General features: G+C 38.0%; 1 protein-coding gene across 2 annotated transcripts in view; it reads left to right on the top strand.

Annotated features, from left to right (window-relative positions):
• Positions 1 to 14,949, top strand: part of EPB41L4A (erythrocyte membrane protein band 4.1 like 4A) — a 254,860-nt gene that overhangs the window by 102,141 nt on the left and 137,770 nt on the right. For both annotated transcript variants that reach the window (XM_060009013.1, XM_060009014.1), the window contains exon 2: positions 947 to 1,051. In XM_060009013.1, the coding sequence (XP_059864996.1) occupies positions 947 to 1,051 (105 nt within the window). The remainder of the gene's footprint in view (positions 1 to 946; positions 1,052 to 14,949) is intronic.

Genomic DNA, 14,949 nt, shown 5'->3' with positions numbered 1-14,949 from the left:
AAAAAAAAAAAGAAGCCTTGCTATTTGTGACAAAATGGATGGATCTAGAGGGTATTTTACTAAGAGCAATGAGTCAGACAGGGAAAGACAAATACCTGTGGAATCTAGAAACAGAACAAACTGATAAGACAAAATGAAGGCAGACTTGTAGATACAAAGGACAAATGGATGGTTGCCAGAAGGGAGGGGGCCAAATTGATGAAGGGATTAAGAGGTACAGACCTCCAGTTATGTAATAAATAATCATTGGGGTGTAATATACAGCACAAGGAATATGGTCAATAATATCATAGTAACCGTATGGGAAAAGATGGTTGTTAAACTTATTGTGGTGATCATTTCATAATGTATGCAAATGTCAAATCCTTACGTAGTACACTTGAAACTAACATAATATTGTATGCATACTATATTTCAATTAAAAAAATAAAACATAAAACCTTACTAAAGAAAATAAGAAAAAATTTTAAAAAGCTTTGGCTATTGTTATTTTAATTTTATATATTTTCTGCATTAGTTGTGAGAGTAATGATGTAGGTGAAAATTGCTTTTTAAAGTGAAAGAACTGTGGGATTTTTAACCAAAGTAAGTTTTTTTGATGAATTTATTAGATGCACTTCATATAAACTGTTATCTTTATTAAAATAATAATTTCATCTTAAAGATATTTTACAGTACTGTAAGAAAAGGACCTTATATTAATTTAAAATGTACAACAATTTAAAAATTGTTTTCCAAAGCAATTCATTTAATACTGAAATCCCTTTCTTTGTAATTGAGGCAAAACTTAAAGAGGGAACTATGGGCTAATAAAATTGTTCCCATGTGAGCAAAGCTAATAAAAGATGAGAACTGTGACTGTGTCCCACTGAGAAAGACAAGGCACCTTATTAAAAAAACACACACTGTGTTTGTTATAAAACAAAACTGTGAATTATTTTTGCAGAAGTCAACGAAAGGTTCCGTTGTCCTTGAGCACGTATTCCGTCACATAAACCTTGTGGAGATAGATTACTTTGGGCTGCGTTACTGTGACAGAAACCATCAGACGGTGAGTACAATGACTTCATATTAAATTTTTCTTGTATAAATTTCACTGTATCTCTGGCTTTTCCTGGTCTTTAGGTTTTTGTAACTGAAAATGACTGAAAAACTTAAACATGTTTTCCATCGCTAATTTCTTTGTATTTTTTCCACTTCTGCCAAAAGTTGTAGAGTTGTAGGATTCACAGCTTATGTGTGTGCAGATTTCTTTGTAGGTGGCTTACATAGTTTCTGTTTTTTCGCAGCCATATTATAGAGAGTACTTTCCCTTTGTGCTGTTAGGAGGACTGAATTAGCCATTTAATGTGTGTTAGGAGCCAAGTGGCTAGTCTCTTGAAGTGATAGGCATTATTGCTTTTTAAGAAAGTAAATGGTTAAAGAGTATTTAAAGAAATACAGTGTAAAAAGGTGCCGATCTAAGTTTTATAAGTTGGATGAGCAATTATAAAATAAGTAGGAGTTTTCATTCATGAGCTTCATGGAATAAGAGTGATAAAGGCAACCAAATTTTTGGTGCAGGATGTCATTTGTTCATGAGGATTTAACTCAAGAATTCCTGACTGGTTGGATGGTAGAGAGGTACTAAGAAACTTACCACATTGGTTAGTATAGATTCTATTCGGTAAGACTGAAATGCTGTCTCTCGGTGATGAACAGAGGAAAGACTTTGGAGGTGATGATTTTGAGGTACAAAAGTATATTCATTAATGTGACTTTTGGTTTAAAAGTCTAAGACAGATCTTAACCTCAGATAGACAGTCTTATTTATGCTTATAATGCTTATATGCTTACCTTAAAAATACCGTATTTGACATATCTTTTATTTTTTATACGTTCTTCCTCAGTTGTCCCAGTGTCCACTGGGTCATCTGGGTCTGGGGTCTGTTCATTGAGATGCATGATTGTCTAAGTGGGCCTTTTCTTTCCTGTTTCCAAGAACGTGCTAGGATGAGAAGAGGCAGACAAGCGGAATGCTATTGATGGCGGTAACTTATGATTTTCCTTGAGCTTGTTCCATAACCTGTTTCGTTTCACATGAGCATTTCACATAGCAGGAATAAAAGATTGGGTGTATTGGTTAGCTTTCCATAGGAAGGAATTGCTTTCTAAAGGCGAGTGGTCATTAACGCGTAATGCAAAGAAAGGGAACGGACATACTCAGAAGTTCACTGAATTCTGTTTTGTACAGGCCGTAAGTCAATATAGCAGAACTGTATATCTGTACTGAGAGATTAAATTGAAGGCTATAGAAGATATCTTGCATTACATTCATATTTTTGAAATCGTATTTTTCCTAGCAGAGGGAAATTCAGTTTCCTGATCTTATCTAGTATGTCAGGCCTTGCCTGGAAAGATCGACTGTCTTGCTAAAATTATATAGACCTTATCTGTCCTTTTTTTTTTTACATTCCAAAGAAAAAGATGTGAAAAGCTAGAGAATTTTAAACAATGGCTCATATCATTGCAAAAGAATTAGCAGTTGGTATTGGTAGTTTATTTAAAGTTTTCTAGGTCTTATTCAGAACAGAGTTCCTTTTCTGTTACATTTATTCCTAAGGGTTCGCATTTGTGATACAGGTCTTAGGAGAAAATAAATTATACAATTAGAAGGAGAAAACTGTTAAGTCATGCTTTTTATTTGGTAAAATAAATCAGATGTGTAAATCACATGAAAAACTATTTTTTTTGCCTCCTGAATTTATTTCTTTCTAGTAAACTCAGATAAAATAAAGGTGATTTGTAAATGTGACTTAGTCTTTGTATGTTCAAATGTATTCTCTTATTTTCCTTTTAATTGTAGGAAGCTATGAGAATAAGTTCATGAAAGTTTACTCTGACTTTAGGTAACTATTTCTTCAAGGCCTATCATTTCTGCAGGGCTGGGAGCGTGTGTCTGGGTAGGAACACATGATTCCATTCCTGATTTTCTCCTCTTGGGTTCTGAGGCAGAAGTTGGGATCTCCCTCAGGAAGAAGTGCAGGCAGCCTTTTTAACTTTGGAAGGGCAACCTCCCCAACTGTAAGTTTCTGAGGAGATTGTTGGTAAACCTAACTTCATATTTCCCTGTTCACTCTCTATATCCCATAGTTACTTATGGTAAATAAGAATAACTCTATGTTAGAATAGCACAGGACATGGGGAAAAGTCCTTGTCCTAAAAATAGAGGAATGATTTCTGTGAATATACCTGAATTACTGTCCATTAGATGGGATTTTGTTTATTGCTTTACTCTTTCTGCACCCGAAAGTTTATTTTAATGGGGAATGCGTGTGTAACAATCTTTAGTGTAATTAAGATCTATATAGAGAAGACTTTGAGGCCCTAATGGGCACCACTTAGATCAACTCTTGAAGCAAATAAAAAGAGATAGTGGGATGAAGAGCTGGGGATAAAATGGAAGAAAGATGACAAGGAAAAAGAGATGCCTACATCAGTGAAAAGCTCTCCCTCCTTCTCCCTCCATCAGCAGTGAATCATGCCTTGGGGCCATGCCTGAACTTTGGCTGGGGGTGGGGAAATAGACTGGGCAGCCTGCAGCACTGCTAGTCAGCCTGGTGTGGTCGAAGTATAAGCATGCAGATGTAACTGAGTTAGACTGGCAGTGGCTGCAGAGCTGGCAAGGAAGGATTAGGGAGGGCTTTATGCCCACCTCATTAGTGTGTGTTGCATGAGAAGATGGGCAGCTACCCTGGAGAATTAGGATGCAACATGCCTAATGAATATGTCCCTAGGACATGTGGACCCCCACATGGCAGGGAGCTTGTTGTCTGTCCTGGAGAATGGGGGTAACCAAGAGGCCTCAATCCAGGTGTATCAGCCATCACCATTGTTGTCATCAATGTATCAGGAACTGTTGAACATTTTCTTGTGTTCATTACATGCTCAGGACAACTGTACAAGTTAAATATTATTATCCTACCATCAGAGATGAAGAAACGGAATCTAAAAAGATTAAACAGTTTCTCCAAAGTCACATAACTAGCAAGTATTAAGATCAGAATTCAAACCCAGTCTTCATGTCTCCAAGACTTTTCAACCACTATAATATCCCAACTTAAATGTGTGTAAGATAAAGAGGTCTTGCATACTTTGGGCACTAAAGAACTCTCTTTTGGGCTTCCCTCGTGGCACAGTGGTTAAGAATCCACCTGCCAATGCAGGGGACATGGGTTCGAGCCCTGGTCTGGGAAGATCCCAAATGCCACGGAGTAACTAAGCCCTTGTGCCACAACTACTGAGCCTGTGAGCCACAACTACTGAAACCTGTGCACCTAGAGCCCATGTTGTGCAACAAGAGAAGACACTGAAGTGAGAAGCCCGTGTACCGCAACGAAGAGTGGCCCCTGCTCGCCGCAACTAGAGAACGCCCGCGCACAGCAACGAAGACCCAACAGAGACAAAAATAAATAAATAAAAAGAACTCTCTATGCAATTTACATATTAATGTTTGTTGAGAAGAGTTAAATGGTAATTACCAATAAGCAAACTTCTCAGATTAACCTGTGACAAGAGAGCTCATTTAGGCCTTTGTGTGTTGCCGCATTCATGTGGTCGTTCAGCTGTTATTTAATGAATACCTAATATATGCAGGCCATGTTCTGCAGCTTTCTATGTTTTTCATGTAGTCTGAGGAATTCTGAGGAAAGGGAATTTACTGCCTGGAATATTAAATGAAAAAAATACAGATTTTATGTACATTCCATGGAACCAAGTCCTGGGAAATTCATGTAGCAAACACACTGATTTAGGTGTTATGTATGTGTAAAGAGTAACAGCTGGACAGAAATAAATCTTGTTAAAGCTAATGTCTCTCTAAGGTACAGCTGACTTGATCTGGAACACTCTGGGCATCATAATTTCTTAACTTCACTTCTCAGGATGGGTCTGTAAAAGAATCTCTGGAAAATAAAAAGTTTTTTTGTGAAGACACGGTTACTGAGACTGAATTAACACAGTGCCGCCTGCATTACCTCAGGCTTTTTTTTAGAAAGTACCCTCTTAAGGATGAACCATGGGGGAGACTTCCCTGGCATTCCAGTGGTTAAGACTTTGCCTTCCAATGCAGGGGGTGCGGGTTCGATCCCTGGTTGGGGATCCCACATACCTCGCGGCCGAAAAACCAAAACATAAAACAGAAGTAATATTGTAACAAATTCAATAAAGACTTTAAAAAAAATGGTCCACATCAAAAAAACCTTAAAAAAAAAAAAAAAGATGCACCGTGGGCTTCATGTACTTGTAGTTTCTTTCCTTAAAGACAGCAATAGTGAAAGCACTTAGCCTGGGCCTAGAACCTCCGTTTTGTTCTGCTCTGGCCTGTGTCATCAGGTTCGTTCTTAATCCAGACTGGTCTGTGCGGGGTATGTCTCTTTTATATCTGGGCCGTGGTTCAACTTACAGAAAATTTCCAGCTGTGATGGAAGGTGTCTGTGAGGCCGTCTGTCATAAGGGTTACAAGAACACACCAGCTTTGTCGAATGACCCTGCCACTTACTAGCTGTAAATATTTAAAATTCTCTTAAAGTACTGACTCTTAATCTAGAACAGAAGAACTGCTGGGAGAGTGGGCTGCGTCCAGTGTGTTCTAGGCCTGCCTATCACCAGTTGAGTGGCCGTTCATTGGGAACACCTTCCTGTTCTCCTTATGGCGTGTGGCCAGCAGCTTAGCTTGGTGTGTCTTTACTTTGAATGGGTACCAGCTCTCTCTGCTCAGTGTCCTAATCCCCAGCCTCTGTGAATATGTCACCTTATGTATGCCAACAGGGCAACAGGGATATATGGCAACAGGGACTTTGCAGATGTGACTAAATTAAGGATCTTGTGATGGGGAGATTATCCAGGTGTGACCAATATAATTACATGAGTTCTTATACATGAAAGAGGAGGCAGGAGAGTCAGAGGAGATGTGACAGTTGGATGCAGAGGTCAAAGTCATGTATTTGCTGGAAGGAGGCCTTGATGCCAGGAAGGCTGGTAGCCTCTAGAAGTTGGAAAGGGCAAGGCCAGGGTTCTCCTCTGGTTCCCCCAGAAGGAGCACAGCTCTGCCTACACTTAGGTTTTTAAGCCCAGCGTCTTAGTCGGTTTGGGCTGCTTTAACAAATTACCACAGACTGGGTGGTTTAAACAAGCAACATTGATTTCTCACAGTTCTAGAGGCTGAAAGTCTGGAAGCAGGGTGCCAGCGTGGTTGGGTTCTGGTGAGGGTCCTTTTCCAGGTTGTGGACAGCTGACTTCTTGTAACTTCACATGGTAAAAGAGTTCTTACAAGAGCACTAATCCCATTCCTGCTTGACCTAAGCACCTCCCAAAGGCCCTACCTCCAAATACCATCACATTGGGATTAGGCCTTTAACATGTAAACTCCCGGCTGCGGACACAAACATTCAGTCTGTTATACCTACTGAGACCATTTTGGACTTTTGGCCTTCGGAATTGTACGATAATAAATTTCTGTTGTTTTAAGCCACCAAGTTTATGGTCATTTGTTGCAGCAGCAGAAAGAAACCAATACAGATGGTTACTGTGGGAAGCATCTTATCTTGTTTGCTCAGTGGAAACTTGAGGGCCTTCTTGTTTGGTGTCACCACATTGGGCAGAAACCTGAGATACTGTTACTTTCCTGGGTAATAATAGCATATAACCTTCTGCAGATGCTCAGGATTTCTGTGATTAGGGCTACATGTGTATCTGCAGATGTCTGTGAGTAATATTAGTTGCTGCTTCAAGATTATCTAGATTCCTTATTATGAGGGAGGGATGGTAAGATCTGTTAATGATAGGCAGAGAATTGAAATTATGATACAGGCCTATTCCCTTTAATAATTGGGTGAATTTGAAATTACTCTGAAGCTGAAAGGAACATGAGCTGCCTTTGGGTGTTCAGAAGTTATTATAAGTGAAGTGTGTGTGGTAGAACAGACAGCTGCCTTTGGAGTCTCAAGATAGGTCTGAGTCCTATGTCCGTTTCTAAGAATGGTCACGTCACTTCATTTTTCTGAATATTGAGAATAATGCCTTCCCTGACCCAACATTCAGGATTGCTGTAGGACCAAATTAGAGACCACACATATACTATAAGGTGTTAAACATTTTGAAGGCCTTTCCTGTTGAAACTAGGATGGAGGAAAATACTGCTGGTGATACATATTTTTAAAAGGTGGACTAGAGGAAAGAAGGAAACAGTCTGGGGGAAAGAAGAGAGAAAATCAAATAAGCTTTGGACTCTGAAACAGCTTTGGAGATTTTTGAAGATTAGTTTTGTTGATATTGAAAGCAGTAGTAAGAATAAATGTGATATCTCAATACTACTTCCGGTTTTAAAAATCAGTGGTTATAATCACATCCCGTTTTAATGTTAGCACTTGAGGTGTCTTTACAAATTACTCCTTCAAATGCAGATTCTATCCAGGTCGAGTTTTTCTCAGAATATGGCATTCAACCTGCTGAATCTGCTGTCCTATGACTTCAGAAGTCAAAGAAGGAGGGAGACAGGTAGCGTACAGATTCAGTCAGCATGTGAATGTCCTCTTCCCCAGTGAACTCTTCTTTTCTTCACCAAGACAATAAAAGAAATCTGATGGAAGCCCCCTAACTCCTTAACCCTTCTCACACACTTAGTTGCTTCTTACCCATCCTTTCCTCTCCTCTCAGTGGAAGAGCCCCAGTGCCTCTCCCCTGAATTTTATCACCTCTCATTTCTTCTGCATCTTCAGCCCTCTACCTCTCTGTTCCCTTTCTTCTGTCAAGGTTTGGGCATGTTTAAATCTCTCACATTTAAAACCACCCTTCCCCCACTCCCATGCGATCCTTTGTCTACTACCATATTGACTCCCTCTGTGTCACACCTAAACTCCAGAAAGCTTTGCCTAAATTCATCACCTCCACTTCTCAAATCTAATTCATCCTTTTAAAAAAAATATTTATTTATTTAGGGTGCTCTGGGTCTTAGTTGCAGCACGCAAACTCTTAGTTGCGGCATGCATGTGGGATCTAGCTCCCCGACCAGGGATTGAACCTGGACCCCCTGCATTGGGAGTGCAGAGTCTTACCCTCTGGACCACCAGGGAAGTCCCCATCAAATCTCATTCATTCTTAAACTTGTCACAGTTCAGCTTTGATGCCCATCGTACACTGAAATGGTCCTCAGGGTCGTCACTAGCTGCTACATCCAAGTGACACTTTCAGCCCTTATCTTCCTTTCTGTTGTTGCATTGACCCTTGTTCTTAAAATCTTCTCATTTTGCTCTTCTGACAACACGTTCTCCTTTTTTTTCTCTTTTCAAGTTTTCTTCTGGTTATTCCTATTCAGTCTTCTTTATGATCACTTTTCCTCGGCCTTTTCCTAAAAATGTTGATATGATTTTGTCCGTGATTTTCTTATGTTCTGACTGAATATAGGCTCCCACGCTTAATGCTGCTTCTTCTGGCACTATTTTTTCTGAAGTAACTTCCTTAAAAAAAATAAAAACTAAACTGTGTATATATTTGTATCCTCCCCACCGCCCCCAGTGCTCTGAGGATTATTGAGCAAAAATGATCCCATCCATTGAGCACTAGCAGGCAGGCGCTGCCATGAGTAATGGTATTCTTCTTTGCATTAAGATTTGTTGTATTTTGCAGTGTGAGTGTGAGATTTCACTTTCTGTAACTTTAGCTTCTGGCAAATGCCTGTAATGACTGATAAAATGTGTGTAAGTGATCATACAAGTCCTATTGCAAAGAGAGAAATGAAATTTGTCATGTTGAATTATTACAAATTGAAACTTTTATAGCCAAGCCATGGAAACAACCTAAGTGTCATCAGTGGTTGAATGGGTAAAGATGTGAGATATATGTATGTATAAATAAAGTAATGGAATGTTATTTAACCATAAAAAGAAGGAAATCCTGCCAGTTTCAACAACGTAGATGGATCTTGAGAACATTAGGATAAGTGAAATAAGTGAGACAGAGAAAGGCAAAGACTGTATGATCTCACTTATATGTGGAATCTATAAAATCCACACTCATGGATGCAGATAACAGATTAGTGGTTCCAGAAGTGGGAGGTGGGGGATATGGGTGAAGGTGGTCAAAAGGTAAAATCTTCCAGTTACGAGATGAGTTCTGGGAATGTAATGTACAGCATGGTGACTATAGTTAACAATACTCTTCATATATTTGAAAGTTTCTGAGAGACTAGATATTGAAAGTTCACGTCACAAGGAAAAAAGACTGTGTGAGGTGATGGATGTTAACTAAACTTAATTGTGGTGATCATTTCACAATATATACATATATCGAATCATTATGTTGTATGTCTTGGACTAACACAATGTTTTTTTAAACAAATTTCAATGAAGTATAGTTGATTTGCAGTGTTGTATTAATTTCTGCTGTACAGCAAATTAACTCAGTCATAAGTATATATATTCTTTTCCATTCTGGTTTAGCATAGGGTACTGAATATAGTTCCTTGTGCTACACAGTAGGACCTTGTTGTTTATTCATCCTATATATACTGGTTTGTATCTGCTAATCCCAAACTCCCAATTCTTCCCTCCCCCACCCTGCTCCTCCTTGGCAACCACAAGTCTGTTCTCTATGTCTGTGAGTCTGTTTCTGTTTTGTAGATATGTTCATTTGTCTTGTATTTTAGATTCCACATATAAGTGATATCATATGGTACTTGTCTTTCTGACTTATTTCATTTAGTATGATAATCTCTAGGTCCATCCGTGTTGCTGCAAATGGCATTTTCATTCTTTTTTATGGCTGAGTAATATTCCATTTTTTATATATATATATATATACACACACATATGTGTGTATATATGTGTATGTATGTATGTGTGTGTGTGTATATATATATATGTATATGTATATATATATATATATATACACGCCATATCTTCTTTATCCATTCATCTGTCGATGGGCATTTAGGTTGTTTCTATGTCGTGACTATTGTGAGTAGTGCTGCTATGAACATAGGGGTTCATGTATCTTTTTGAATTATAGTTTTGTCTGGGTATATGCCCAGGAATGGGACTACTGGATCATATGGCAACTCTATTTTTAGTTTTTTGAGGAACCTCCATACTATCTTCCATAGTGGCTACGCCAATTTACAATCCCACCAACAGTGTAGGAGGGTTCCCTTTTCTCCATATCCTCTCCAGCATTTGTTATTTGTAGACTTTTTAATGATGGCCATTCTGACTGGTATGAGGTGGTACCTCATTGTAGTTTTGATTTGCATTTCTCTAATAGTTAGTAATGATGAGCATCTTTTCATATGCCTATTGACCATCTGTATGTCTTCTTTGGAGAAATGTCTATTTAGACCTTTTGCCCATTTTTCAGTTGGGTTGTTTTTTTGTTGTTATTGTGTTGTATGAGCTGTTTGTATATTTTGGACATTAAGCTCTTGTCTGTCTCATCGTTTGCAAATATTTTCTCCCAGTCTGTAGGTTGTCTTTTCATTTTGTTTATGGTTTCCTTTGCTGTAGAGAAGCTTGTAAGTTTGATTAGGTTCCCCTTTGTTTATTTTTGCCTTTATTTCTGTGGCCTTGGGAGACTGACCTAAGAAAACATTGGTATGATTTATGTCAGAGAATGTTTTGCCTATGTTCTCTTCTAGGAGTTTTATGGTGTCATGTCTTATGTTTAAGTCTTTAAGCCATTTTGAGTTTATTTTTGTGTATGGTGTGAGGGTGTGTTCTAACTTCATTGATTTACATGCAGCTCTCCAACTTTCCCAACACCACTTGCTGAAGAGATTGTCTTTTCCCCATTGTATATTCTTGCCTCCTTTGTCGAAGATTAACTATCCATAAGTGTCTGGGTTTATTTTTGGGCTCTCTATTCTGTTCCATTGATCCATGTGTCTGTTTTTGTGCCAGTACCATACTGTTTAGATTACTGTAGCTTTGTAGTATTGTCCATAATCTGGGAGGGTTATGCCTACTGCTTTGTTATTTGTCCTAAGGATTGCTTTGGCAATTCTGGGTCTTTTATGATTCCATATAAATTTTAGGATTATTTTTTCTAGTTCTGTGAAAAATGTCTCAGGTAATTTGATAGGGATCGTGTTATATCTGTAGATTGCTTTGGGTAGGATGGCCATTTTAACAATATTAATTCTTCCAATTCAGGAGCATGGGATATCTTTCCGTTTCTCTGAATCACCTTCACTTTCCTTTATTAATGTTTTGTAGTTCTCAGCATGTAAGTCTTTCACCTCCTTGGTGAGGTTTATTCCTAAGTATTTTATTTCATTGTTGCAGTTTTAAAAGGGATTGTTTGTTTGCATTCCCTTTCTCATATTTCATTGCTAGTGTAAAGAAATGCAACCGATTTCTGTAGGTTAATCTTGTATCTTGCTACTTTGCTTCTAGTAGTTTTTGTGTGGAGTCTTTAGGGTTTTCTATATTTAGTATCCTGTCATCTGCATATACTGACAGTTTTACCTATTCCTTACCAATTTGAATACCTTTTATTTCTTTTTCTTGTCTGATTGCTGTAGCTAGAACTTCCAATACTATGTTTAAGAGAAGTGGTGAGAGTGGGCATCCTTGTCTTGTTCCAGATTTTAGCAGGAAGGCTTTCAGCTTTTCACTGTTGAGTATTATATTGGCTGTAGGTTTTTCATAAGTAGCTTTTATTATGTTGAGATATGTTTCCTCTATACCCACTTTGGTAGGAGTTTTTATCATGAATATATGTTGAATTTTATCGAATGCTTTTTCTTTTCCTTTCTTTCTTTTTTTGGCTGCGTCGTGTGGCATGTGGGATCTTAGTTCCCCAACCAGGGATTGAACCTGTGTCCCATGCATTGGAAGTGCAGAGTCTTAACCATTGGACCACCAGAGAAGTCCCTGCTTTTTCTGCATCTGTTGATACGATCATGTGGTTTCTGTCTTTTATTGATGTGGTATGTAACATTGATTTGCATATGTTGAACCATCCTCGTGACCCTGGGATGAATCCAACTTGGTTGTGGTGTTATATGTCAATTATATCTCAGTAAAACTGGGGGGAAGAGCCTTTACTATCTAAGCATCTTCAGGTATCTGGTGAAGGAATAGGGCAAAGATCAAGAAGCAGAAAGATCTTCTTCAGTAGCCTTTTGACCATCATAAACAGTGCAGCAGCCTGGGAGGACTGATGACAAAACATCAAGGGTACCTGGAAAAAAAACACAAACAAACATGGCTGGAGGCTCTTCATGAGTCCAGGGGCCTGGAAGGGAATGCCAGAGGATCTTCATAGGGACCCCCAGCAGTGAAGCTTCTCATTTTCCTGCTGGTGATTATGTCACTCTTCCTACATAATCTCATCTGCTCCATGGTTTAGATTACTATCTAAAAGCTAAGTTGACCCTCAAATTTCTATCACCAACCCAGACATCTCAAGGCATTATACTGTGTACAGACTCTCTGGATTCATACAACTCTATACTTGGGAGAGGTGTGTGGCATTGGGTGAGTCTTCTCATTTGTCCAGGCCTCAGTGTCCCCATTTATGAAGTGGGGACAATAATAGTACCAGCTTCAAAGGGTGGTGGTGAGGGGTAAAGGAGTCTATAAACACCCAGACTAGTGCTTTAAATGGTGTGGTCAGTGCAGTATAAGTGTTTGCTCTTATTCTGTACTTGGATATTCCTAAGGTTCCTCCAACACAACATATTCAAAACTGAAGTCATCATCTCTCCCTCCAGATGTGCTCTTTTTTTTTTTAATGTTCTTGACAGTAGTGATTTTCCAGAATTAAAGAAAAAAAACTATGTACCTGTATATAATTTTAGGTTGAGAATAAAAATTTTATCCTAAGTTTAAATAGATGCAAATTTTTGGTTTATCATGAGTACCAACATTGTCAAATCTGTCACATTGCTCTTAAATGTATACTCTTAAATGCATCTGTATATCATAGCAATTTTGGTACTCATCATCAATGTTTAAAAAGTAGACGTGAACAAGTTCTACATTAAAAGTCATTTATCTTCTTCATATTCTACTTCATAGAATTTTCTCTTATTATATTTTTATTAATAAAATATATTTATCCATAACAATATTTTATATAGAAATTGAAAGTTTAAAAGTTTATTTCATGAGACCTTAAGGCTTTATTATTGAGCCATAAGAATAATTATTATTACCAAGGTTTTCAACTAAAACAGCAAAATATTATGCATTTTAATAACTCTTAAACATAAAAAGTGAACATTTATTGGAAGTGCGTCTCAATGAAGTAATGGGCTGCTTCTTCTCAGTTAGTTCGTGTACCCCTGAATGATTATAATATATTCCTGGAGTGAGATAGGGCTCAGCATCAATTTTATTCCCATTTCTTGTCTTTATAAGGATGAGCACTGAGTAACCTTATCTACTAAAGGAGTTAGATTGAAAAGGAAGGAGTTTTGATAAAGGAAGATCACTTAATTCCTTGAACTCTCCTGAGTTATACGCCAAAAGAATCACATAGTGATCTGTCATCTAAAATTATTTTCAGTAATCTGTCAGGTATCTCCAAGGCTCTGTAGTCATCACCAACCCCTCTCAATCTGCTCTGAGAGCAGAGATTTCTCAGACCACTCATTGGGTTCTCCTTCAGTTCAGTTTGAAAGCAATGAAATCAAAACCGCCTGAGTGGCGAACAATTTGTTAATCATTATAGTAATTCAGTTTCAGAATTTCTGGGAGATGTATTCAAAATGCTTTACCAAGATTTATCAAAACAATATTAATTTTGCTTTTTCTCTTTTACTTAGAAGCATCTGATGTAATCTACTTTGGTTTTAAAGGATTAGGAAAATTAAAAATTGTTAATTTTAATGAACATTTGCCAGTACATGATTTTTGGTAAAATGCTTTTATCTATAGTTATGTACTTTATATTTTTATCAGAATTGTGGAGCTGTAGATTTAGTTAATCCAGTTTATGGAAAATGTCCAACATATTACTTTGGCAAAGCCAGTTACTATCAAGCCACTGAGCTAAACCAGTGTACATTCTGTCATTTGTCAATTTAAATAAAAATGTTAACATGTATTCTGTGACGAGTACTTCACTTTGGAATTTGATTTCTGAGATGGGTAGACAGGTAAGGCACAGTGTTTTGTCACTTAGATGAGATAGACTTACTAGGGCTTTGGTTTGTTTTATTCTGTGGGACTCTTCCTCATGAGCTAGGCATATTTTTATATATTTTGATAGTAGCTGGACAATGGAAGTTGCAAGATCATTAAACAAACTCCCTTTGCTGCCTTGTTCTATAATATACCTGAATTCCAAACAACCCAGCCAAGGACCAAAATACCATGTTTCTTTCATTTTGCTTAGTCCTCACCAGAAAGACGTGTAAGGTAGGGAAAGAGAGAAAGCCCTGTTCTTCTGGTTTAGGGTGTTTTATTTAAGGCAACTTTGCTGACACTGGTATTTAAAAATGTTTCTATCTTTCTGCTCGGGAATTTTCTACATCCTGGGGCAGAGCGCCATAGAGTTTAAAAGGGTGAGAGGTGCCTTCCTGCTGTAAATGAGAAAAGAGGGTTGTGAAAGGAGAGGGAAGAGGGGAGAGCTGGCAGGACCTCTCGTCAGGTCTGTGCTCACGTAGATCAGGTCTAGAAAGAGTATGTGTGTTAAGAGGGTAAATCCTGAGAGTTCTCATCACAAAGGAGAACCATTTGTTTCTTTTCTTCTCATTGTGTGTATATGAGAAGATGGATGTTAGCTGAACCTATTGTGGTCATCATTTCACAATATAGGTAAATTATACCATTGTGCTGAATGCCTTAAACTTACACAGTGATGCCAATTATTTCTCAATAAAAGTGCGAAGAAAAATGTATATGGAAGTTGAGAATCTGGGAATTAAGTCCCTTAAAACTATCTGTTGTCTTTGTACCCTTTAGGAAGTCC

This window comes from Delphinus delphis, chromosome 3 (assembly GCF_949987515.2).
Source record: "Delphinus delphis chromosome 3, mDelDel1.2, whole genome shotgun sequence".
In the NCBI taxonomy this organism is placed as follows: domain Eukaryota; kingdom Metazoa; phylum Chordata; class Mammalia; order Artiodactyla; family Delphinidae; genus Delphinus; species Delphinus delphis.
Note: the sequence above shows the minus strand (reverse complement) of the source record. Positions and strands in the feature narration are given on the sequence as shown.